General features: G+C 41.7%; 3 protein-coding genes, 1 long non-coding RNA gene and 1 other non-coding gene across 7 annotated transcripts in view; 3 read left to right on the top strand and 2 right to left on the bottom strand.

Annotated features, from left to right (window-relative positions):
- The first annotated feature begins 400 nt into the window (after positions 1-400).
- On the top strand, positions 401-7,061 carry LOC126984033 (spindle assembly abnormal protein 6 homolog). 2 transcript variants are annotated; one of them, XM_050837394.1, is made up of 14 exons: positions 401-590; positions 1,691-1,886; positions 2,349-2,533; positions 2,817-2,985; positions 3,274-3,471; positions 3,726-3,883; positions 4,078-4,199; positions 4,511-4,617; positions 4,748-4,891; positions 5,061-5,268; positions 5,494-5,741; positions 6,096-6,205; positions 6,469-6,600; positions 6,932-7,061. In XM_050837394.1, the coding sequence occupies exons 2-14, from the start codon at positions 1,725-1,727 to the stop codon at positions 7,059-7,061; spliced, it is 2,073 nt and encodes a 690-aa protein (XP_050693351.1). In that variant the 5' UTR covers positions 401-590; positions 1,691-1,724. The 2 variants fall into 2 exon arrangements, with proteins under 2 accessions (XP_050693351.1, XP_050693350.1); XM_050837393.1 differs by having other exon boundaries at positions 6,463-6,600.
- On the bottom strand, positions 5,073-7,468 carry LOC126984035 (uncharacterized). Its single transcript, XR_007736369.1, has 3 exons — positions 7,353-7,468; positions 6,930-7,088; positions 5,073-5,207 (listed from the first exon to the last, which is right to left on the bottom strand). It is a non-coding gene; the product is annotated as an uncharacterized LOC126984035 (long non-coding RNA).
- A 1,438-nt stretch (positions 7,469-8,906) lies between these two features.
- On the top strand, positions 8,907-11,377 carry LOC126984034 (uncharacterized). Of its 2 annotated transcripts, none has more exons than XM_050837395.1 (3): positions 8,907-9,006; positions 9,368-9,652; positions 10,103-11,374. In XM_050837395.1, the coding sequence occupies exons 2-3, from the start codon at positions 9,369-9,371 to the stop codon at positions 10,218-10,220; spliced, it is 402 nt and encodes a 133-aa protein (XP_050693352.1). In that variant the 5' UTR covers positions 8,907-9,006; position 9,368; the 3' UTR covers positions 10,221-11,374. The 2 variants fall into 2 exon arrangements, with proteins under 2 accessions (XP_050693352.1, XP_050693353.1); XM_050837396.1 differs by having other exon boundaries at positions 8,938-8,992; positions 10,103-11,377.
- Positions 11,378-12,349: 972 nt separating this feature from the next.
- Positions 12,350-26,605, top strand: part of LOC126984032 (nascent polypeptide-associated complex subunit alpha, muscle-specific form-like) — an 86,594-nt gene continuing 72,338 nt past the window's right edge. The window contains exon 1 of the mRNA XM_050837391.1: positions 12,350-12,867. The gene's annotated coding sequence lies outside the window, so the exon portion shown is untranslated. The remainder of the gene's footprint in view (positions 12,868-26,605) is intronic.
- Trnap-agg (transfer RNA proline (anticodon AGG)) lies at positions 14,193-14,264 on the bottom strand. Its single transcript has one exon. It is a non-coding gene; the product is annotated as a tRNA-Pro (tRNA).

The following is a 26,605-nucleotide window of genomic DNA, read 5'->3' as shown; positions in this document are numbered from 1 at the left end:
TTATTTTCTCTTTTTCTACTGATAAATAATGCTGGGTGTTATAAATAAATGGTTGGGCTATTTTGGGCGGGATGCTGAACCGCGCACTTCATCTTCTATCAATAAGACCAAACAAAAAATGAATAAATATAACACGTTGATATTTATTTGGTTTAGTTAACTTACTCGCTTCATAAAGAGGCTAAAATCTGTAATAGGGTAACTTTGGGGCTATATATAGGGTTGGGCTACTTTTGGGTTCTCCTCTTTCTATTTTCCTCTTTCTACCAACAAAAGTAAGCCAAAAAACAAACAAATAAACACTTTTGAATATATTACCTGTTCTGCCATGTTATTTTCAACATTAATTTGTTGAATATATATATGAGGTAACTTTGGGCTACTTTTGGGCTAGTTTTTAGGACCCAGCTGTCAACATGGCGCCTTGGGTTTGAAAGAAGAAAGTTTGTTTACATCCTTATTTTTACTGTTTTCTGCCACTTTTACACCATTTATGAAGCTGTGGACGTGTGAAGTTATGGAAACAAGGCTGCTTTTCTCTATACAAGCCGCTACAGAGGGATATTCACGTTAATTAGGCGGTTATTGAGGTAAGAAATATGCTTTTGTGTATGGGAGTGAGAGGAGAAAGTTGTTTACATCCTTATTTTTACTGTTTTCTGCCACTTTTACGCCATTTATAAAGCTGTGGACGTGTGTAATTATGGAAACAGGGCTGCTTTTCTCTATACAAGCCGCTACAGAGGGATATTCACGCTAATTAGGCGGTTATTGAGGCAGAAAAAAAAAATAAGCACTGATCCTATAAAATAAATGAGATTAGTGGCCAAAAGTGAGGTCAATTTTGGATGGGGAGGTGTCTTGATAATCCCCATTGCTCTAACAACTCCATTTTCCAGTGTCCTCAGCTGTGCCATTTTCCAGTGCCATCAGCGGTATCATTTTCCACTGTTGTCAGCTGTGTCATTTTCCAGTATCATCAGCTGTATCATATTCAAGTCTCATCAGCTGTATCATTTTCCAATATCATCAGCTGTATCATATTCAAGTCTCATCAGCTGTATCATTTTCCAATATCATCAGCTGTATCATATTCAAGTCTCATCAGCTGTATCATTTTCCAATATCATCAGCTGTATCATTTTCCAGTATCATCAGCTGTATCATATTCAAGTCTCATCAGCTGTATCATTTTCCAGTATTATCAGCTGTATCATATTCAAGTCTCATCAGCTGTATCATTTTCCACTGTTGTCAGCTGTGTCATTTTCCAGTATCATCACCTGTATCATATTCAAGTCTCATCAGCTGTATCATTTTCCAATGTCATCAGCTGTATCATATTCAAGTCTCATCAGCTGTATCATTTTCCTGTGTCGTCAGCTGTGTCATTCTCCAATATCATCAGCTGTATCATTTTCCAATATCATCAGCTGTATCATATTCAAGTCTCATCAGCTGTATCATTTTCCAGTATCATCAGCTGTATCATTTTCCTGTGTCGTCAGCTGTGTCATTCTCCAATATCATCAGCTGTATCATTTTCCAATATCATCAGCTGTATCATTTTCCAGTATCATCAGCTGTATCATTTTCCTGTGTCAGCTGTGTCATTCTCCAATACCATCAGCTGTATAATTTTCCAGTGCCACCTGCTACATAAGTCACCATATTTCTCTCGTTCCCTCAGCGTTCAATGAGTGTGTGTTGTGTCGGCTCTCTCAATGGAGTCAGTAAACAGCGGCAGCAGCAGCAGCGGGGATGTCTTGCTGGAGCGGGAGGTGGCTGTGCAGGTGGTGGAGGCCGGGGCTGCTGTGTCCTCGGCCACCCGACGTTACCTCAAGCTGCTGGTGGAGCTACGTCTTAAACCCTCGGCCCCCTCAAAGGTACTGGCCATGAAGAGTAGTATGTGCTCACAGTGATTTTCTGTTTATTATTGCTCTCTTATTCCTTTAAACTCATTACTTTTAAAAATGAATTGTTGTTATTCCATGTCTTTCATATCATTTCAGTAATCTAATTTTACTTTGAAATGCATAGTGTTCATTAGGAATGCTTTCATATAGATATTATTGGCTTTAGAAATGTACAATGAAGTGTTTGTCAATGTAAGTCAGGTTTATCTGTTTTATTATTTGTTATGGACATGTATTTATGAAAACTAGGATCAATGAAAATGGTTATGCATGTATACATTAGTTAATTAGTTCATAAATCTGATATTAAATTAGTTCATAAATCAGACAGTTTTTTTTATCTTCATTTATCTTCATTATTAACACAGAGACATGCAGTTCAATAGATATTAAAGGAAACCATTAACAACACAAACTTTCCACACCCCGCAGGAGCTCCTCGTGCGGCTGACGGACGAGCAGGACCCCTTCATGCTGCTGTCCAGTGTGGTGCGGGAGGAGGACTACCACACCCTCAGGCAGCGGCAGGGGCTCCTCGTGGACTTCAGCGCCTTCCCCCATAAGTTTGTGGAGCTGGTGAACTCATGCATACAGGAGGCCAGTAAAGACTCTCCTCGGTGAGTGGAGGATGGATGCAAGTTTTGGGTTTCTGTTTGTTTATACTCCCTAAATTATCCGCCCAACCCCATGAGGAAAAATAAGAATGTTAAATATAGAAGAGGACTTCCTAAATTATGTCATCGATTTGTAACTTTTATCAGAACTGTGCTGTAATTAACCTAAAAAACATTGACTCTTTGGACTGTAGGGCCTAAACACAGTTGTCAAATTTCTATAGAGCTCTATTAAGGTTATTTTGCTCTGGTCTCTGTTTATTTTTCCATACTCTTTCCACTGCAGATTTTTACTTGTCCTACGCTACTCTGGAGACAGTGGAGGTGGGGCTGCCAGTCTGGAGGTGACAGAGGTGAACATCTTCAAGCACCTGTGTCACCTGGCGCTGGCACTCACACCTGCGTCCACCCAGCTCAAGCTCACGTACCTGGCAGACTGTTGTAAAGCACTGAAGGTATTATGAATTTTCTACTGTTTGTAACTTCACTGAGAATAGTAAGCTACTCTGTCTTTGGTGAAACACTCACATTAAAATTATGTGTGGTATAAGATGAATGTGTTAACTGTATATTTAGATGTAAGTTAATTTAAATCAGTAGCCTGTCTTTCATTGGAATGTTTAGGGTAGGCACAAAAGGTGAACTACAATTTCTACCAAAGATAAGCATTTAATTCAAGGGCCTCATGCAGTATGCAGCACAGTTCATGGTGTTCAGTAGTACATGGTTTCCTGAACACGCAGGCTAAGGTGACAACAAAAGAAAGAGAGGCATCAGAAACTGAACATCAGCTGCGGCAGGAGGTGCGACAAACCCACGAGCTGCTGAGCAAGTCTTCCCGAGAGGTAGAGCAGCTGCGCTCTGAGCTCAGCCTCCAGGTGGCAGCATCCTCGGAGAAGCAGGCGCAGCTCATCAACCAGGAGAAGGACAAGATACTGAGGGTTAGTGAAGAGTTTGGTGATCTCAGGAAGCTAATCTGTTTAACCATCTGGTCAAATGCTTAATTACCTGGAGGTTTCTTAAGGTGAACTAGCAGCATAATGTGAATAAAAGAGTAGCTTTACTTAATGTGACAAAATGTAAGTGATATTTTGTGCACTTGTTAAGTAGTTTGAAGTCTACAACAGTGAGGTATGAGGCACATGGGATCATTGGTGGTAATATAGGTGAAAGTTGAACCTTAAATTCTCCACAGGTGCAGAGTGATGCAGACAGGAAGGCTGACCGGGAGCGGCGGGAGCTGGAGGCCAGACTGACCCAGCGCATTGAGCACCTGCAGGTAAAGGTCAGCTCACTCACCTCACACAACAGTGACCTCTCAGAGAAGAAACACAGAGCAGAGAGCAATGTGAGGTAAGGGACGGCCATTCATTTTTTTAACAGCTATATGTTGATTTTACCTTACACCGGCCATCATGAAAGCATTAAAGGAGGCAGTGAAGCCTTTTGCCATTGCCATCCCCACAGAGTTCCCAGAAGGCATTAGGTATCAAAACTATATGTAGATTGATATCATCCAAGGCTACATTTAATACAATCATCCACAGGGAGCTGCGAGCAAGGTTACAGAGTGCTGAAGGAGACCTGGAGAGGTGTCGGCAAGAACTCTCTCATGTCAAGAAACAGAATGCCCGCCTTGAGCAAGACAATCACTCTAAAACAAACTCAAGTGAGTGAAGAAACTATTTTTGTACTACTTTCCTTGCTTGATCGTTCAGCTTAATTTATTAGAAGTTGAGTGTATTATTACATCATTGGGTTCATCATACTAGAGAAATCAGTATTCTGAATGCATCTCTGTTCCCATTGTATGATAAGAGGCAACTAAATTATCATTGGCTATACAGAATTTTGAGGCAGGACGATAACCTAAAATTTTAAAATTGAAGAATATATAAAAAAAAATGTTGAGAAGCCCAGCAGTTAAAACATGAGTAGAGATAAGTATAATACACAACTTTCTTTCCCTCTAACTTTCAGTCCGTGAGCTTGAGTCTCGTGTATCACATGTTGAGGGTGAGCTGAGGAGCCGCGAGACAAGCCTGGGACACACGCAGCAGATGATGGAGGCCTTGCAGCAGCAGAAGGTGGGTGCAGCAGCAGGTTTTCTTGTAGCAAGCATGGGCACAACATAGAATCTGGCTTATATCAACTATTATTTTACTATTATTATAATGATCTATGCTCAGTTTCGTTACTCTCATTTTCTCCCACCAGATAAACCTTGAGGCAACTTTAGAGGAACGTCAACAAAAGCTGCTGAAGCGAGAAAATTCCATCCAGCTTATATACACTGAGCTTCAGAAGAGTCTGGAGATCATTAAGAAGCTTCAGAAGAGGGTTAAAGAGGAACACATGACGGTGAGAATATGTGAATTTCATTTTCATATACGTGCATGCACATAGTAGTATATCCTTGTTAACAATACACATTATTATATGAGACTGAAATAAATTTTCCCATTGCATTTAGTGGCTACTGGACAGTCTTGTGTTTTAAGTATCATAACATTTTACTCTTGGTGTATAGAGCAAAGTCCGAGGCACAGCCCTGATGGAGCAGGACAAAGTGCTGGCAGAGAAGACCTCCCAGCTCTCCCAGCTGAGTGAGCAGCTGCAGTCATCAACCTCCAAGCTCTCTCAGCTCACTCTGGAGAGAGACCAGCTCCAGAAGCAGCTGCAAGAGTCCAATGAGAAAATACAAGAACAGGAGAAAATTCTGCACACTAATGAAAATGGTGATCATTAAATTGTATTCTTGGTTCAGATCTTATGAACAGAGTTCATATGGATTTTATTGTGAATTTCTTGTTTTCTTGTAGCCTTGGTAAAGTACAATGGGAATCCTAAATAATGAATGTTCTTTTAAGTTCTTGAAGCAGGACAGACAAAAATAAAGTGGTGCTTTGGTGACTATAACCAAACAGACTCCTGAGCCTCACAGTGTGCCCTCATTATTGCAGTAATATCGTGGCTGAACAAGCAGCTCAATGAGGCAGAGGTGACAGGAGGCATCACCAAGCGGGCGCCCCTCACCGAGGCCTACTTCACCTCCCAGCGGCCGGCCACAGGCAATGTCAAGTCCCTGGGCTCATACTTTCCTTCAGGGAGTCAGCCCGGCCTGCTGCTCCACTCCACGCCCCTGTCCACCACAGCACTCTCCCAGCCGCCAGGCACCGGGGGCTCGGCAGGCATGATGCATTCCACACTCGTATGTTGCTGTGTCTGTGCTCGTATTTATTAGTTGTCATGGGGTCAAGTTGTTTTCATAATCATAAGTGTATTGACCAGATACTACAGGGTTCCTAATTCTTGTTGTGTGGATGTTCAAGATCTGTTTAATTTCCATTGTTAAAGATGCTTCATGATTATTTGCCAGCTATTATATATTTAGTTTTTCCCTTGATGGGAGAACTAGGCAGCTGGTGAGTCACACTTGTTGCATGTTACAAGGTTAATGTCTAGTGCTTGGATCAGTGAATTCCACACAAAATGTTGATTATCTGAACATACTTTACGTCATCTATATTTGAGTCCGTATAAATAGAGATCACATTGTCTTCAGAGCTCCATTCGTCACCTGGGGAACATTCCGCCCATACCTGAGGAGATCAGTCCCCGAGCCTCACAAGACTCACCCGTGGGGGCTGTCAAGGCCACCAATGATAAGGAAAAGTAAGCTAGTTCAAGTAGGCTGTTTTGTTATTCTTTATATAGTATATGATTTTACTAATGCTATGTGGTTTTTAGTATTTCTTGATCCATTCAACCCTATAGTGGAAAACAAGGAGAAGATTTTTTGGCCGAGTTTGCTTTTGCTTACCATTTTATGCAGATTAGTTTCCATCATTTAGTTTAATTTTTTTAAGAGACCTGAGTTCATATAATATAATACCATACTTTTAATGTTATTGTATCAGCGAACGTTTTAGTTTCAGGAGTGACGGGTTGGATCCCATGTACTTGGAGCCAACAAAACCTGCAGCCATTGGGGTCCACGGCTTACTCAGAGCAAATGCCTTCAAAGCCTCTGCACAGGACTCGGACCCAAAGAAGGCCAGGGATAATAAGTAAGTGTGGCATTCTTATTTAAGTCCAATATGAAGCACTTGTTCTTGAGTATCATTTGCAAGATTTTGGGCCAACTCAGAATACTCCATTGCTATTTAAGTGGAGTACTCTTTTATGATAAGTACAATTATGAAGCCCTTGTTTTTGAGTATCGCTCATGAAATTATGGCACAGTGTACAGCTCCATTAAAGTATAATAATGTATACCTTTCTCATTACTTTCATCTTCACCTATTATTTTCCATTGATGGCCTTTTGTGGGTCTTAGTACTGTAACAACAACAATAATAATATGTAATAATAATAATAATAATGATAATAATCTTACAGTCCAGCCGGGATAGCAGTGGTGTCTGGATCAAGAAGAGGAGGCAGTGCAGGGGAGGCGAGGGGGAGGGGCCGGGGACGGGGTGGCAGGGGGCCCAGCACTCAGCCATCAAGCTACTTTCCTCGGACTTGATCACTCACTTGCCAGGACTTCTTTTCACTTACAGAGGATAAATGTATATAATTATCATCCTCATCATTTTTATCATCAGCTCCCATATTCTTTAGGCCTAGTACAACAAAAAACACTTGCTCGGTTAGGAAGGACTGTCAAATAGATCACACTTCACACTCTTATACCATTCACCCACTACTTATATAGATTCTGTTGGTGTCATGAGCTGCTAGATTTAAGCACTGGTCCTTCGCAACAGAGAATACACATTTGTCAAAGGAAAGAAGATTGTCAGATGATATGGATTACCTTACACCTTCAATGCCATTCTATTACTGGTGGTGTTGGTTCCCCTAGCAGGGTCATATCCAGAGCTGTGAAAGGGAAGGGTCTTTTTCCACTAAATTTAGACCTCTGCAGCCACCTGAAAATGGGTGAGTGGTGAGTGAAGCGAGTCAAATCAGTTGGTGGTTTTGGGGTTTTGAAAAATTAACATTTCTGGATTCATTTTCCTGCTGTCTAAATGAAAAACTGTGATGAAAAGTATTTTTTTTTTTTTTTTTTTTTTTTTTTTTTTCCCTCAGGAAGTGGACCCCCCCTTGGTATAGCCCTGACTAATGTCATATAACTAATTTTGTATAAAATCCCTTCACTAAATTTTATTCTGTTTATCTTCTGTGAATATGGCATTTGTATTTATTTTTATTTTGAGCATGTATTTAAAATAGATTTGTTGTAAATATTTTGTAATTTTGTACTGCTGTATGAAAAATCTTAATATGATTGGTAATAAAAGCTGTGCACCAAAATCTGCATTATTCTCTGCAACCTACATAAGAGAAAGGGAATGTCATTATCATTGCATAACTGTGTACCGCCGTCTCCTACTTCACCGCCTCACTCTATTATGTCACCCAGCCCACTTACCCTTCAGCCATTATCTTTCCATTATGTCCACCACCTCCTCCTCCACCACCTTCCCTCATTATGTCACTCCTCACAGGCCACCACCACCTTCAGCACCTCCCCCCATTGTGCTGCCCTCCACCCAGGCCTCTTACCCTTCAGGAGCAAGACACGCCCTTAGCGATGAGTGAATGCCAGGCAGGATCTTGCGGCCTTGTGCTGACGAAAGTAAGAGTGAAAGGGAGGCCCATTGTCACCTTATAATCCCACTCTTAATTACCAACACCTCTACACTGATGTAATAGTAGTTATCACATGAATAATGAATGCTAAAACTGACGAAATCTATATATCAGGTATGGGAGTGTGGAAAATAAGAACATTAAAAGAAGAAGAAAGTATCAAAATCAAAATGCAACATGATTTCTTGTATTGCATGATGTCAAAGCCTTGCATCAGGTAACCTTGGGTAGGACATGTCTTGGGAAACTTTATTTTATTTATTTTTTACTGCGTAGTGAAGGAAACAGGCCAAACAAAGACTATATCACCTCCCTTCCCCCAAAAAAATATCAGGATTCCCCTTCTGCTGTTCCCCACTAACTTTGTATTGGGTGATATTAAAACCTTATATCAGGTAAGCTTGGATAGGGCATATGTCTTGAGAAGGTGTTTTTTGCTATATGGTGCATAAGACCGGCTTAGTAAAGAATATTTGAGAAGAGAGTATCAAGAACTCAAGCAGTGTATAGCGGGCTTTTTTGTTAATGTCTGTTTTTTTTCCCTTGAGCTCCCTCCCTTGAAAAAAAAAAAATATATGGCTCCCCTCCTCCCATTCCTCTCTCCCCACCTTTAAGCACGTGACAGGCCGCGGTTATTGGCTGCCATCAACCCAAACCCGCGGTAATCAGCCTCCACTAAGGGCCGCCGGAAAGAGGCTTCCTGCGAGGTCCTTTCACGAGGCAGGGTTCATAAGGCGCCGCGGCCCTCCTGCTGCTGACAGTCGCTCACGTCTTACCGACCCGCACCTACCGCCCCGACAGGTAACAGCTCTCAGGTAGGTACTCGAGGCAAAGAAAAGAAAGCTCCCAGGTGGATTTTTAAGTATAGGAGACTAGGTTACTTTGTGTCATGTTAAAAAAATTATTGTGCTGTATGTGAGGGTTTAAACAATTATCACTTCTCATTATTACTCTTCTTGTCCTTGTTTTTGTCCTTTTGTACTTCTTTTTTTCTTTTTCGTCTTTTCCTCCTTCTTCCTCTTCTTTTTCTTCATCTTATTTTCTTCCTCGTTTTCTTAATTTTCGTTTATTTTGTCTTCTTGTATTTTATCTCCGTTTTCTCCTTCTTTGCTGCTTTTCTTCCTCGTCTTCTTCTTCTTAACTATTGCTAACGTGCTGCTGACTCCCCTTCTACAGGATGCCTTCTGCAGCAGTCAGCGCCGCCGCCTCCGCCACGCAGCACCTGAACCACAGCCTGCGCAGTCTCGGCTTCGACCTCACCAACATCTTCGGGAACTTCGACCTGCACACCGTGAGTCTGCTGGGGCTGCTGCTGCTGGCGGCCGTCCTGCTCCTCGATGTCTTCAGCAAAGGGAGTAATCGGCCCAGCTATTTTCCCAACACCACCACCTATGGGTCTTACGGGCGCAATGGGCTGGCCTCCTCGGGGTCTTCACACCTGGAATCTACCGCCCGCACCAGGTGAGTCTCCGCGTTACTACTATATGGGGGACAAAGTTAAGGGAGGGTGGATGGGAAGGTAAGGTATGGTAGGGTAGGGTAGAGTAAGTGTCTGCTGAAGTTACTAATACCCAAAGACACCAATATTAATAGTAAAGTTATTCCATTAATGTGACTGTGCTAACGTGTTTTTATCTGGTATTTCTGTCTTGTAAGTCTCATAGAAGCCTAATCTGAGGAAGTCTTTAACCGAAGTTTGCTAATAATTGTCATGAAACAGTTGAAAAGGCTGAAGATGTAGTATTTCTGTCTTTTAAGTCTAAAAAGAAGCTTAATCTGAAGAAGTCTTTGATCAATGTATGCATATAATTCTCATGGAACCACTGAAAACAAGCTGGCCGTGGTGTAATGACTAGGTCTAAATATTATATACTTCTTCCTTTTTTCTTTTTCTCGTTCCTCCCCCCTTAGCCGCGGCCTGGAGACCATGACGCAGGTTCTCGAGTCTCTGACCAACGCTGCCAAACGCTACGAGGGCCAGGACGCCGCCGAGGAGCAGCCCGTGGCCAAGGAACAGCACCTCAAGTAGTGGCTAAGACCTGCAGGAGGCGAGACAACCATGTGATTTGGGCTCCTTGTAGTGTCTTGTTGAAGCCTAATGCCAAATGTTAGTCAGATCTTTAGTTTCGTCATTGTCAGGTGGCAGTCACATGTTTAATTTCGTCAGTGTCAGGTGTTTAAGGTGATCCATTTCGTCAGTGTCAGGTGGCAGTCAGGTGTTCAATTTCGTCAATGTCAGGTGTCCAGTTTCGTCAATAATAGGTGGCAGTCAGGTGTTAAATCTCGTCAATGTCAGGTGTCAGTCAGAAGTATAATTTCGTCCCTTCTGCCAATCCACTTCATCTGGAGACTACCATTGTTTTCTTTCCTTTGATTCGTGTTAACCCTCACTGTTTGATCCCAATAAAGAAACAAACACAAAGTGAATAGAAGAGCTAGGGCTCCCATATCCTTGCAGTTTTGCTAAGGCATTTATACCAGTAAGCTTATTTAATTGTGGTGATTTATGAATACCAGAAATTTCCTGCTGTTAAAGCGAAAACCTGGGACGTTTCGTACCAGGTTTTCGTTTTGACTTTCTCAGAAAGTGGACCTTTTAACAGATTGAGGGGGGGGCATCTGTCTCCCCAAACTCCCTACTCCCCCCCCCTGGGTCCTGTATTACATTCAATATTTTTCCATGCAACTTAAAACGGTAGCACACACACACACACACACACACACACACACACACACACTTTAATGAACCTTCCTCCTGTCAGATTAAGCTTCTTTTAGACTTACAAGACAGTAACTCACATTAATGGAATAACTTTACTATTGGTGTCTCTGGGTATTACTAACTTCAGGCCGTGGGAAGTTACACACACACACACACACACACACACACACACACACAATGAAAATTCCATATTCTGCGTTCATCTTTAAGCAACAGGATAAATCACACAATACGTTGACTTACGACTATTATTAAAAGAGCGTAAGACAAATATTATATAACCAAATCCAGCGAGCAAGCAGGAGCCATATGACATGCACAAAATCATTCCTGTTCTGTGCTTGGTCGTACGTTTATTTTTGTCTGCATTTAATAAATCCGATTACAAGAAAAATAGCCCATGAAAGTTATTAAAAACCCTGTAGGACAAGAAATCAAGAAATCAAACGAATATGTATTTTTTGTTGAGTAGTAGTTCATGATATAACCGCAAGAGGGCAGAGAGTCAACAACAACCACGAGGGGCAGGTGGCCGAGAAGACTGGAGGAAAATAACTGTCTTTCTCTGTCATTACTTTACTCTATAGTGACTTTACTGTGTTATCAAGTGTTTGACGAATCAGTGAAGCTCTCTAAAGCATACTGAAAGCCCTGTGGTGCGTGGGAGACATAAGAAACTGTAGAATGACCTAAACCTACCATGATTTGAATTTGCAAGACTCCCATGGCGGATTTTACTGTGTTTTCAAGTGTTGGAGAGAAAATTAATCAGTGTGGGTCTCTAAAAGTGTTCTGGAATCCTTGTACTGCTCGGGAAACAAAACAAAAAAAAAAAACGGTTAAGATTCGTTTTAGGTCCGTGCCAGTATCTCATTACCTACATTATGAAACATCAGTATCTCTTCATATATCTTTTCTACAAACCTTCAACAGTCATGGAAACGCTTTGAAAATCCAATTCAAGGACTTTTTTTTTACTCTTGAAAATATGGGATGTTTACGAAAGCGCGTCGCCTCCTCTGCTGGCCGCGGCGACGCTGCAGCGGGTGTTGCGAGAAATACCTCCTCGCTGAAATAAGTCACATATACATGAGGGGGGGGGGTCCAGGGGGGGGCGCAGCCCCCTCCCCTCCGTTAGTAGGTCGTAAAGTTCGGTTGGAGTAGTTTAAATATACTCCCCGACCCTAAGCCCTCTGCGAGCTATTTTGCGGCTGCGGCGGCTGCAGCGTCGCCGCGGCCAGCAGAGGAGGCGACGCGCTGTCGTAAACATTATCCCATATTTACAAGAGTAAAAAAAAAAGTCGTTGAATTGGATTTTCAAAGCGTTTCCATGACTGTTGAAGGTTTGTAGAAAAGATATATGAAGAGATACTGATGTTTCATAAAGTAGATTATGAGATACTGGCACGGACCTAATACGAATCTTTACCAAAAAAACTACAGATGACCTAAAATTTCTACCATCGTTTGAATTAACGAGACTTACAAGGCGGATTTTACGGTGTTTTCAAGTGTTAGAGAGAAAATTAATCAGTGTGGGTCTATTAAAGTGTTCTGGAAGCCTTGTAGTGGTAGGGAAACGTAAACTAGAGTGACCTAAACCTTCTACCATGATTTGAATTAACGAGACTTACATGTCGGATTTTTTTTTTGAATTGTTAGAGAGAAAATTAATCATTGTAGGTCTTTGAAAGTGTTCTGAGAGCCTTGTGGTACCTGAAAAGTATAGAAACATTAGTGTGAGATAAAACTATCAATATACTGTAATTAACGAGGTCTCCATGGCTGGTTTACTGTGTTTTTGGAGTGTTGGAGAGAGAAATTAATCAGTGAAGGCCTATTTAAGTGCTCTGGAAGCCTTATCGTGCTTGGAAACATGAGAATTAAGTCGAAAATGTCTTAGGAAAAGCTTTAAACCAGGGGACGAGGTAACAAGACTTCAATTAGCTGGCCGGTGAGTACTTTATTTTTTTCTTATAACACGTAACCAAAGTGATGCCTATTCTTGTTATGGTGTAAATAACTATGGAGTCCTGAGTGTTTTTTATACTGTAGGGTGAAAGGAGTGTATAGCATATGGTTATTAGCTATAGTGCTCCATTGGTTATTAGCTCGTTAGGTAGTAATTAGGTAGTTAGGTTGTTTGTCTCTATTATTCTTACTTTTCTGTCACTCATTTAATTTCCTTATGCTTTGTCATCGAGGGGGAACTATTCAGGCCTCTTTTTTTCATCTTTTTCCTTTTATGATGTCCTTTCATGGATCTCAATAATAGTAACAAAAATACAGTAACTACGGAATCTACTGTGATCGTATTTATGGTGTCAAGTTGAAATGGTCGTTTACAAGCGTTATTAATTTATGCTTTTTCTTATTTATTTATTTATTATCTTTTTATTCACTTATTCTAAGCATTTTAATATCGCCAAGACCATTTTTAAAGCCCCTCTTTGATGTATGGTTTAATGTATGGTTGTGGGGGAGCGGGGGAGGATGTTCTGCTTCCTATTCCTCTGTGTGATGTCATAGTTTAAAAGATAATGGTGAGGAGGGCTGAGGAGGATGAAGAAGAGGAGGAGGAGGAGCAAGGGGGGGAAAAAAAAAGACAAGGAGGATGACGCAGAAGAAGAAGAAGAAGAAGTACTTTATATGAATCTATATAGTTAAGTCTCCCACGGTCAGGTATTCTGTTATTTGTTACGGAGAAACGGCCACCTTCATTGGTTATGCATAGCCTATCATTGCCCATTATTATTATTATTATTATTATTATTATTATTATTATTATTATTATTATTATATTACCGTTGTTAAAAATGCTAGTGCTTTAAGTTACTAAGTCTGTAACCCCACCACATCTAAGAGAGATTTATCAAGCTTAACTAAAAGGAATGAGGTGGAAGATAGACAGTTAAGATGAATAGAATACCTGTGATTTCACCTTCTCCTCCTCCTCTCTTCGTTTTTCACTCTTCCTCCTCCTCTCCTCCTCGTCGTTTACTCCCTTCTCTTCCTCATCTTCAACCATTCCTCCTCGTCTTTCACCCCTCCTCTCCCTCCTCGTCTTCCTCTTCACTCTCCTCCCAAGCCCCTTCTTTTCATGGTGAGACTGAAAGATTTTGCACATACGCTTTATTTTCAGTTTACAAAGCATCTAACTCCCTCGAACCTCCACGTATCCGCGCTAATAGTACAGAAAACTGGAGGCCGGGCAGCTGTTTCGGGTCCTTGGATTTGTGTTAGTGAACCCAAATGAGTAAGATAAAAAGATCCACTCGAGGGCCTGACCGGGATTTGAACCCGGGACCTCTCGCACCCTAAGCGAGAATCATACCCCTAGACCATCAGGCCGGTGAGAATCAGAGACAAGAAGCAGTCGACAGGTTTCTCCGACCCACTTATCACCAGCTGGCCGCGGCGGGTTTTCTGTGATGGCTGACGTGTTTAATGGGTAACTGAAGAAGACTGGGAGTGCCCTATAAGCGAGGGTATCCTTCATAATTATTTGATCATATTTCGGGGATTTATAGATGAAATAACCACTGATTATACATTTATATACATACACGTACGAGTGCTGCAGGGATGATATTTATAGGTATTGGAGACATGACAATGCTGTTTTATTTTACACATCGATATACTTTTTCATGTTTTTGCCTAGAGGTAGTGATTTATTTAATATTTTTTGTGACACCCCATTATCAGTTTTTCATTTATATTTCCGCTTCACAAAATAGAGATTGGAAGCTTTCATTTGGGATATAATTGTCTATGTTATGTTTGTTTTAGAATGCATTTTCACGTAAGCTTAAAACATATGTGTGTCTGGGTCAGTCTCCATCGTCTATCAAGCATTCAGCATCGGTGTTAACATTATTATCATGAAGCATAAGGGTGAAGGAGTACGTCTGTGTTCCGCTTGTTTATTTTTGGTTCCCTGTCACGTGGGCTACAACGAGGGAGAATTGCACAGTTTTCAAGGGGTACTAATGCACTCTCCTGTGTGTCCCGTATTTCTGTACTTTGTTTCGTTAGTTGACTTATATTATTGGCTTTGATTTCGAAACGGGTTGCAGCTGACAGTTTTGCAGTATTCTTGAAAATCGAATGTTGTGTTTCTCCTGCCTCCTATTCGTTTTGACGTGTTCATTGATTCATTTTTGTATTACTACGTATTGGTTTGATCACGTCTCATAAGGTTTAGTTAATATCGTTTAACGGAATGTTTGAGTTTCGTAATGCGCAAGATTCTTTTGAAATATGATAAGCTTTAATTTTCGTTTGTGTCCTTATATTTGTCTGAAGATAGATAACCGGATAGACTAGATAACCAGTTTCGTACATATGTAATATCAAAAGAGCTTATAAAATAATAAGGTTTGTGTACGTATGTGAGGAAGTATCGTAATCCACTGAACGCTCTTAAAATAAGCTTGATTAAGGCGTGTCTTTACCTGTCAGAAGAGAATAACCTAGCATACCTGGAAGTGAGCGTGGTGGAGCTTCTGTCAAGATTTGGGTCATTATCTATCTGAAAGCAATATCGTAATTCACTAAATGGTATTCAAACAAGCGTCTTTTCCTGTCTGAAGAAGGTAACCTAGTATTACCTGGACGTGAGCATGGTGGAGCTTCTGTCAAGATTTGGGTCGTTATCAATCTGAAACCAATATATCGTAATTCACTAACTGGTATTCAAACAAGCGTCTTTACCTGTTTGAATTGGTATTCAAACAAGCGTCTTTACCTGTTTGAAGAGGTTAAGCTAGTATTACCTGGACGTGGGCGTGATGCTAATGTTACCTGGGCGTGGTGGGACTTCTATCAAGGTTTGGGTCATTACTTGCCTTTACCTGCCTTGAGAAGATCACGTCATTCGTAGCTGGGCGTGGCGGAGGGCGTGGTGCTGTGGGATCCTCAGTGTCCGTTGCCCGGGGAGTCCCTTGTCCATACATAACCAAGGACACAGAGGAAATCAAGTACTCGTCAGCTAAGCGGAAAACAATATGGCCAAGGGCTTACATAGACGCTCATATAAAGAACCCACAAAGGACACTGGAGTGGTGGGAGGGGGGGGGGAGTTGAAGGCATATAGGAAGTGAAAAGTGAGAAGTGTGTCTTGCGCGGATCCTGGATGTATATTTGCTCTTAAGAACGTTTTAACCCCTTCGATGCGGATTTCCTACAAGAAGACATCACCAAGCTACAGGAGTGGAACATAAAGTGGCTGCTCCAATTTAGTAAAGAAAAATATGAAGTCATGCATCTTGGGAGGGGATATCCAGCATACCAATACCACATGGGAAACACTCCACTACCCACCACAGTAGCACAGAAAGACCTGGGAGCATATGTTACCAGGCTACCAGTGAAGGGGAAATCCGTGCCAATCGCAGCGGACGGGTTAATTCTGTTTTCATCGAAGCTAACATACGGGAGTGATGACGTTGGGATAAGTTTACGTGCGTGTCGAAGTGGGTAAGTTTTGTTGTTAAGGCAGGCACTAAAAACATGTAGTCCCTCTAATAAAGGATTTAATAGCTTTTGCATCGAAGCTTACGTAAGGAACCCCACTATAAGTACAAAGGAGTGGTGGGGTATTGATGGGCTTGTGTGTGTGTGTGTGTGTGTGTGTGAAGGAAGTAGTCATCCCAAGGAATGTTTTATGAGAGTTACTTTATCCATGACACGAAAAGCTAGATAACCAAAACACACGGACTTTTTTTTTTTTTTTTCAACAAAGGAGACAGCTCAAGGGCACAAAAAAGGAAACAATGATAAAAAAAGAAAACGCTATATGCTGCTCCTATAAAAAAGAATCAAAAGAGGTGGCCAAAAGAGAGGTCAATCTCGGGAGGAGAGGTGTCGTGAATAACCCACTCTCAGGAGCTCCTTGTGTAGACCGTCTGGCTTCGTGTAGGCCTAGTCTCCATGTATCCTTGTGTGTCCTGTATCCATCATTTTATTTATTCAGTTCCAAGTCTACGTCTGTGTGTCTTCTCCCCCTCTCTCCTCCTCTTCCTCCTCCTCCTACACTCTTTATTGCCTTCTTTCTTGCTATTCTTATGTAGCTCCTCTTTTTCTTCTTGTCTTTCTTTGTTCCTTGCATTTATCTCTTCCCTCTTCAATATTCTCTTCATCATTTCCTTATTCTCCTCCGTACTTTTCTTCTCTTTTCACATCTTCCTTTCTCTCTCTCATCTTTATATAATTTTTCTTTTTCTCATGCAATATTTTTCTTCTGATTGATATATACGTCGATACATTCTCACCGTAGGAAAACCCCACTCCATATATTATTATTATTATTATTATTATTATTATTATTATTATTATTATTGTTATTATTGTTGTTTTTATGGAGAACAAAGGGAACGTATGAACACCTGTGCCTAATTAGTAAAGGTAACGCTATCAATTATAATCCTGTATCTATTCCCCCACCTTTCCCTTCCCTTCCCTCTCTCCCTGCCTCTCTCCCTTTCCTAGCCCCCTTTCCCTCCCTTCCCTCGCCCCTTTTCCCTCACTTCCCTCACCCCCCCTGCCACGCCCCTGCAGTAACAGAGGCGTCGGGCTTCATTACCGTATTCTTTGTGTCGCCTCGCCCTGCCCTGCCTCGCCTTACCTGGCCGGGCATGGTAATTAGGCGGGGAGGGGCCGGCCACCTGTCTTTTGTAATGCTGGGGTGAGCCTTCCAACGGCGCTGCAGTGACACTTGAGAGGGAAAAAACAACACTATTCAGGAGCAGTAAGTAGCGGGCTTTTTTTTTTAATATTTTTCTTTACGCCCTTGAACTGTCTCCTTAGCTGTGAAAAAAAACCTCCTCCTTTATTTCCTTTTCTGTTTATATCTTCCCTTATTTCTTGCACTTACACAACTTGTTATTCTCCTTTATGTTTTTTTTCTCCCTTCTGTTAGTTCACTTTCGTTAGCTGATCATGAAGTTGATAGCTGGACACAAGGATGCAGAATGGTATAAAGAGACCCCATAACACTTCAGGAGGAAATAAAACACTGTGTCGTGGGATTACTCAACTCTTTATTATCCTTCGTTAGGTGTTTGTGAAGTTTAATAGCTAGGCACAAGGATACACAAGGTTTTAAGGAGACTTCACTAACACTTGAGGAAAAACAATAATAAACTGTGCTTAGGGATAACTCCACTCACTCTAAATTATCCTTCGTTAGCTGTTTGTGATGTTTAATAGCTAGGCACAAAGATACACATGGTTTTAGGAGACTACACTTACACTTGAGGAAATAATAATACACTGTGCTTCGGGATAACTGTACTCACTCTAAATTATTCTTCGTTCCCTGATTGTTAAGTTGATAGCTGAACACAATCCTACATATCCACCTTCAGCTAACATTCTCATTCCATCCTTCCTTAACTCATTCATTCTTTCCTTTTATTGAATCCCTCTTCCTTATTTCCACTGTTATTTTTTTTCTTCCTCCCCTTCTTCCATACCCCCTTCCTTCCAGTGTTCCTTCCCTCCTTCTCTTCTTCGTTTATTACTTCCCTTCTTCCAAACCCCCTTCCTTCCAGTGTTTCTTCCCTTCTTCCATACCCTTTTTTCCGTGTTCCTTCCCTCCTTCTCTTCTTCGTTTACTCCTTCCCTTCTTCCAAACCCCCTTCTTTCCCGTGTTCCTTCCCTGCTTCTTTTCTTTGTTTATTCCTTCCCTTCTTCCATACCCTCTTCCTTCCAGTGTTCCTTCCCTCCTCTTCTTGGTTTGTTTCTCTCCTTCTTTCCTTTCAAGAGACCAAACTTGATACACATGGTAGCTCAAATAAACGGGTTATCCACGAACTTCTCTCTTCATTCATAAATCCATCTAACCTCCATTCAAAATTTTCAGTCATATTTTTCCATCAACAAAATAATTACTGAACTTCTGTTTCTGCTATTTCTATTATTTTTCTTCATTCCTTACACCTTTACTCCTTTCTATACCTTACTTTCTTCTACCTACCTCTTCTAACTTCTTCTATCTTACTTTCCTTCTATTTTATTTTCAGTTATACCCCTCGTCTTTACTTCTTCGTCGTCTCCTCAAATCTTCCCTTCAGTCATCATCTTTTCTTATCTCTCTCGTCTGTAAACATGTCTTTTTGTCCTCCTCTCTTAAATAAAACTCTCCTTCTCTCTCCTTCCCCCTCTTTTTCTTTTTTTCCAATTCTTATGTTTCTTTTCATTTCTTTCCAGCAAACATCCTCATCCCATCCATCTCTACTTCTTTCCTTCCATCCTATTGATTTCCTCTTCCCTCCTTTCTTCTCCGCTCATCCATTATGTCCTATTCGTGAAGCAGATATTACAAGGGAGTTTATTGCGTTAGACTGAATTGTGTGTGTGTTAAGCCTTAATAGATAGCTTGAGGGGGGAGTTTATAGTGTGGGAAGGGAATTACAGGCCTCCTCTCTGTTGTATAATCATTAGTAATACCTTCGTCTTTGTTATGTCTATGGTATTCGTCCTTGAGTTTCCCATTTTTTTGTTGTTGAAAGGGTTATAATAATTCACCATTCCTCACGTGAACTTTTGTCCTTCCTCCTCATCCTTCTCCTCCTCCTCCTATTTCTTCTGGTCATCCTCCTCCACAACGGCATCACCGACAATGCAATCACCCTGTGAAACTCTTCCAACGGCTTGGGTGCCCCGATAACGCACCGACAATTCATGGAACCTACAAAATCGAAGGAGGCGCAAGAGAAATCCGTAGATCCCCGTGGCTAACAAAAAAGAAAAATGATTACCAGAAAAATAAGAATTGCCCTGTAAGCAGGCAAAATCTGCAAAACAACCAATACAGTAATATGACACAAATAAAGAGCATCACTACCATGAAGCAGCCATAGCTTGAAGAATCAGAAATCTGCGTAGCTGAAATTCCATTAAACTGTAAAACAGAAAAAAGAAAAGCACGCGAAATCAAAAGAAACAGAAATAAATAGAAGAAAAATCAGAATTCAAAAATAGATAACTCAATACTGAAGAAACTTCTTCAGTAACTCATACAGTAGTAAATCCAATCTGCATCCCTGCAGTCGAGGACATCGCAGAGTAACATCGAACGCCTTAAACCTCAGACTCCCCTCACGCCGAGATAAGACTGCTGGCGAGGGAAGAACAAAATGATTACTTAGACTGCCCGCCGAGTGCATCACAACGCTGAAATTAAAAGTCAATATGCTTGAAAAAGTTAAAAGCTTAAACAACAAACTCGACACGAACTACCATATTCAACAACCACTACCCAAATAAACAAGGGTCCGGAAGACTAAAAGATGGCGGGAACTTCAACAGATCCGAAATACACTGATTTTTAAAAAACTGGAGAAAGGTAAGTTATACTAAGTTTGCAGAAAGTGATTTAAAACAGATTTTTGAAAAAACTGAAAACTTGTTAAGAGAAACAATAGAAATGCTAAAACAATCTCCACATGGCACACGAAAATTAGAAAGATTAAAACGATAATATTAGACTAACAATAGCTTATACTACACTATATATAGGTGGGCCGCCCACATCCATAGTGATGTTATTATATATAGATTCAGAAAGTTTCCCCAAGGTATATAATGACTTTGACTCCTGCGGGCACTGCTTGCGGCTCTGGAGCCAATCTGATCGACTGACAAGAGACCGCTGATCTGAACAGAAACTGACAGCGGCAGCCTTAGCAATCAGTACAACAGGAGATGCAGCTACTCAAGAGTGGAGTGCCCCATGGTCATCCTTATCAGACCCATCCTATCAGGACTTAATGATCAATATCGAAATTTGCAGATGACTTTTGAAAAGGTGGAGATGGAGATGCTCACAAGACTGCCCACATGTTCAGAAAGAAGAAGATCAATCACATTATCGAATGGTCGGAAAATTATCGAATGGTCGGAAACAAAAGTATGCAATTTTAATGTTGACAACAAAAAGTTATGCACACATACATCAAATACATCATACCACACATCACATCGATGGAGAATGCGAACCTTTGAGTCATCATGAAAAGAGACAGCAGTGCAGTCGGCTTACGTGAAAAAAAACAAAAAAATCAGCACAAAACAAAACACGCGATGGTTCTGCGAAAGACATGAGTGTAACCCAACGTGATGCAGTCAGTATAATTCAATGCATGAACCGCACACCAGTATGCAGTGTGCAGTGAATCTCCCCCAATTTTCTGGTCATCATTGCTTTACTTGGAATGAAAGGATTCAACGACGCGCCACAAACGTCCAAAATAGAGGCTCAACCGTATGAGAACGACTTCGGAACGAAATCTCTTCACACTGGAGAAAAGGAGAGAAAAAAGACGCCTGGATAGGATTCAAGCTTCAAGGGTTAAAAAGTTCAAAAGTATCGATTACTCCAAAATACTTTGAACTACCACCAAACACTCAAGAACTAGACAAAAAGCCATGATTCGGAGTCGAGTGATGTTTTTGGTATTGGAAGGTTTTTTTTTCATTGGAGGAAATCCTTCACTGGAACAATCTGAACAAAGTAGTAAATGCAGATACCATCAAAACAATCATATAACTGATCGTTCGTCTGCGAATCGAGTCGTAAGGAAATAACGAGGCTTTCCATCTGCTCATCATCGCTCAGTAATCGATCTATCTGTCAACCAAGCCCTAAAAGTGGGTCCGAGAGCAGATTCCACTACAAGGCGGGCACACTCTCAAAATGCCTTAGGCTTTGCCTGCATTTCCATGTTTCCATGTTTCCATGTTTCCTCCTCCCACTCCTTCTCCTCTCACTCCTCCTCTTCATCCCTCTTCTCCTCCTCCTCCTTTTTCTTCTGGTCTTCTTCCTCTTCTCACTTCTCCTCCTCTTCATCCTTCATCTCCTCCACCCACTCCTCCTCCTCTTCCTTCTTCTCCTCCTTCAGTCCTCCTCCTCCTCCTCTTCCTCTTTCTCTTCAGTGCTCACACTAGCCCTAAACCTGCTCACGAATTCTGTCCCTCCTCCTCCGCCTCCTCCTCCTCTTCCTCCTCCTCTCAACAGGTCACAGCACTTGAAGGGGGGGTGGGGGGTGGAGGGGGGGAGGGGGGTAGAGGTCAAGGTGGGGTTGGGTTATATCACGAGGTTGTCCCCTTCCTCTACCTCTACCTCCCTCCTGCCTGTTTTTTTCTCTCCCTTCTCTCCCCCTTTTTTTCTCTCCCCCCCTCCTCTCTCTCTTCCTCCTCCGTTTATTTATAGCTTCCCTTGTTATTCTTATATAATTCCTCTTTTTTTTCTTTTTCTGCCTTTCTTTGTTTTTTTTTTCATGTCTTTTTTTTCTGTATTTTCTTCTTCTTCCTTTTAATTTTCTTCTTTCTTTCTTTCTTTCTTAATTCATGTCTCTTTTTTTACCTCATTCATTCTTATTTAGTTCCTTCTTTTTTCCTGTATTTCTTTTCTTCCTTTTTCTCCCTTCCTCCTTGTCGTGTATCTTATTTTCTTTATCTTTTCATTTTTCTCTCCTTCTATCCCTCCCTCTCAACGTGTGTTTTCTCTCTCTTCCTTCCTTGCTTAATATATTCTCTTTCTCATTCTCTTTTTTTTTTTTTTTCATATATGTTAATTTCTTCCTTCTCTGTTATATTTTTTCCTTTTTTTCTGCTCTTCCTTTCCCTTTTCTTTTCTTTCTGTATCCGCTGTTTCCATTTCTCTTCTTTTCCTTTAATCCCTACATCTCTCCTTCCTCTTTCTCTCCTTGCATCCTATCTTCTCTCAGCATCTTCTCTTATCTCTCTCATCTGTAAACATCTCTTCGTCCACTTCTTCCTTTCTTTCCTCCTCTCTTCTTCCCCCTTTCTTCTTTTCCTATATATTTTTTTATTTTCTTTAACTAACATCCTCATTCCATCCTTCCCTAATTCCTTCTTTCCTTCCTTCCATTAATTCCCTCTTTCTTCCTATTTTCTTTTCTTTTTTCCTTTCTCTTTTTCCATTCCATCTTCCTTCCTGCGTTTCTTTCTTTTCTTCTTCGTTGTTTGGTTGTTTATTCCCTGTTTTCCTTTTTCCATTTCATCTGTCTTTTCCTTCTATCCATCATTCCTGCCTTCTCTTCTTTTCCTCCCTCTCTCCTTCCTCTCCCAAGACCTGTTCCTCTCTTCCCCTTTTTCTCCCTTCAATCCTTCCATTCTCCCCCCCCCCCTTCTCTTCCTTACTTTTTTCCCTCATTTTCACTCCCAAGAATTTTTCCTCCCCCTCTCTTCCTAACTTCTCTTCCTTCATTTCCCTTCCCTTCCCTTTCTTTCCCTACTTTACCTTACCTTATTGTATCTTACCTTATCTTCTCTTACTTTAACGTACCTTGTTTTTCCTTTCCTTTCCTTCCCTTCCCTTCCCTGATCTTTTTATCCCTTCCCTTCTCTTCTCTTTCTTTCTCTTTCCATTTCCTCCTTTCTCCTCCCGTCCCTTCCTTTCTATTCCCTTTCCTTTCATTCCTTTCCCTTCCCTTCCCTTCCCTTCCTTTCCCTTCCTTTCCCTTCCCGTCCCTTCCCTTCTATTCCCTTTCCTTTCATTCCTTTCCCTTCCCTTCCCTTCCCTTCCCTTCCTTATCCTTCCCTTCTCACCTACCCTAACCTTTCTTCCCCTTTCTTTTTCTTACTCTACCTTAACTTACCTTGCCTTGCCTTACCTTGCCTTTCCTTCCCTTACCTAACCTAACCTCACCTGTCCTTCCCTTCCCTTCCCTTCCCTCACCTGCCCACACCTGTACACTCACGTCACCTCCTCATCTCCACACCTCCTCATTAGCCCATCCCTTCACCCTTTATGTGTCTTCCCTTTGCATCCTTGTATACCCATTATGTCCCATCACCTCCTCCTCCTCCTTTCCAATCAGTTCCTCTTTCCTCCTCCTCCTCCTCTTCCTCCTTCTATCCCTTTCTCTCCCATTTTTCCTCCATGCAACCCAGCCCTTCCCTTCATTCCCCTCCCTTCCTCTTCTTTCCCTTTTTCTTTCGTTTCCCTTCCCTTCTCTCCCTTCCTTTTCCCTTAACATCCTTCCCTTCCCTTTCTTTCCCTTCCCCTCCCCTTCCTTTCCCTTCCCTTTCCATTCCTTAACTTTCTTTACCTTACCTAACCTTCTCTCTCCTTTCTTTACCTTACCTACTCTTTCCTTTCCTTACCTTATCTTACCTAACCTTTCTTTCCCTTTCCTTCCCTTTCCATTCCTTACGGTACCTTCTATTTCCTCTCCTTCCCTTCCCTTCTATTCCCTTCCCTACCCTTCCCTTCCTTTCCCTTCCTTTCCCTTCCCTTACCTCCCTTGCCATTCCTTTTCTTTCCTTATCTAACCTTCCCTTCCCTTCTCTTCCCCTCCCCTCCCCTCCCCTCCCCTCCCCTCCCTTCCCTTCCCTTCCCTTCCCTTCCCTTCCTTTCCACCTCCCACTACCCCCCCCCCCCCCCTTTCCATGCAGCACCGTACCAATCACCCCCTTCCTCCACCAGCCCTCCCTTCCCCCCACCCCACCATCCCAATAATGACCTTCACCCCCCTCCCCCCCGCCACCACCCTACTAATGACACCCTATCGAGGTAATTACGGCTTTGTTATGGTAATGCTCTTGTGTGGTGGCTGGTTGGTTGGTTGCATTAGGCTTTGTTTGGTTGTTCGGTTGTTTGGTTGTTAGGTAGTTAGATGATTTTTTTTACGTTAACTTTTTTTTTTTAGTGAGGTAATGGATGATTGTTTGTAGCTTGTTTTTCATGCTCCTCTTCTTCCTTCTTTTCCTCCTCCTCCACGATCGGCTGATGGCAAAAAAAAAAAAAAAAAAAAAAAAAAAATCCTCCTTGTACTTTTCATCCTCCACCACCACCACCATTATCACCCCCTCCTCCTCCTCCTCCTCCTCCTCCTCGATCTCTTATTTAATATTGCCTCCGTTTTACAAATATATTTCACCTTGCCTTAGGAGACAATTCGACAGACAGACAGACAGATATAGAGACAGACAGGCAAACAAAACAAACAAAACAAACAAAACAACACCCCCAAAAATAAATTTATAAATAAAACTCAGAATAAATAAAAAGAAAAAATATAGTAAAATGTGGCTTAATGTGCACCACCTGCTGGAGCGTGTAAGCCGCCACAGGTAAGCGAGCGGGCAGGTTAATGAGGTGGTTTGGTTGCCTCGTGCATTGGCGATAGTTAGTACAGACAGGTGGCGCCCAGGTCGGGAAAGGAGGGCAGATGTAGTAGTAGTAGTAGTAGTAGTAGTAGTAGTAGTGGTTGTAGTAGTGATAATGGGGGTGGTGGTAGTGGTAGTAATAGTAGTAGTAGGGAAGGTAAGGGAAGGTAAGGTAAGGTAAGGTAAGGTAAGGTAATAAAGGAAATAAAGGAAAGGATGGGAAAGGAAAGGAAAGGATAGAGAAGGACAGATTTAGGAAGGTAGTAGTAGTAGTAGTAGTAGTAGTAGTAGTAGTAGTAGTAGTAGTAGTTGTAGTGGTTGTAGTATAGTGATAGGGGTGGTGGTGGTAGTGGTAATAGTAGTAATAGTAGTAGTAGGGAAGGTAAGGTAAGGTAAGGTAAGGTAATAAAGGAAAGGAAAGGAAAGGAAGGGAAAGGAAAGGAAAGGAAGGGAAAGGAAAGGAAAGGATAGAGAAGGACAGAATTTGGAAGGTAGTAGTAGTAGTAGTAGTAGTAGTAGTAGTAGTAGTAAGAGCAGCAGCAATAGATAAAAAAAAAAACCAGTTGTAGCAATAATAGTAACCTCGATTATTCTGGCAACACTTTATCTTTTATATCCATGTGTTTGTATTTTTGTGTGGCAGTACTGATTATTATTGATGGTGATGATGATGATGGTGATGACGGTGGTGACGGTGGTGGTGTTATGCGGTCATGAGCGCGTGTGTGCGTGCGTGTGTGCGTGCGTGCATGATCTTGGCAAAACGTTTCTCTGACACATAAAAGCTTAGGTTCTCTCTCTCTTTTTGTGTGTGGAGGGTAGTGTTATCTCTCTCTCTCTCTCTCTCTCTCTCTCTCTCTCTCTCTCTCTCTCTCTCTCTCTCTCTCTCTCTCTCTCTCTCTCTCTCTCTCTCTCTCTCTCTCTCTCTCTCTCTCTCTCTCTCTCTCTCTCTCTCTCTCTCTCTCTCTCTCTCTCTCTGTGTGTGTGTGTGTGTGTGGAGTGGTGTATGTATGTGTGTGTGTGTGTGTGTGTGTGTGTGTGTGTGTGTGTGTGGATGTTGATGAGTAGATGTGGATAGGGGTGTGGATGAGGGTGTGGCTGCAGTCCTTTCCCTCCATCTTCCAGGCCAAGGCAGCTCACTTCCACACTCCCTCATTTTTTTTCTCTTCTTCCCTCCTCTCTTTCCCTTCTCCTCCTCTTCCTTCCTTCCTTCTTTCCTTCATTCTCTCTTTTCTTCAGCCCCTCCCTCTTACCTGTTATTTCTCGCTCACTTAAATGCACCTCCTCCTCCTCCTTCTTCTTCTTCTTCTTCTTCTTCTTCTCCCTCCTCCTCCTCCTCCTCCTCCTCCTCCTCCTCCACCTCCTCTTCCTCCTCCGTATCATTATTCATATGCAACTTTTTTTTTTCCCTCGTTTTCTTTTTATATTCTTGCACCTCATCCCGTTTTTCATTGCTGTTACCTCCCGTTTTCTTTAATGTTTCCTCTTGGGTCACTTTTTTTTTTCGCTCATTAATTCCTCCTCTATCTTTTTTACTATTCTTTTGTTTT

This window comes from Eriocheir sinensis, chromosome 55 (genome assembly GCF_024679095.1).
Source record: "Eriocheir sinensis breed Jianghai 21 chromosome 55, ASM2467909v1, whole genome shotgun sequence".
Taxonomy (NCBI): domain Eukaryota; kingdom Metazoa; phylum Arthropoda; class Malacostraca; order Decapoda; family Varunidae; genus Eriocheir; species Eriocheir sinensis.
The sequence above is the reverse complement of the archived record's forward strand: the minus strand, read 5'-3'. Positions and strand labels throughout refer to the sequence as shown.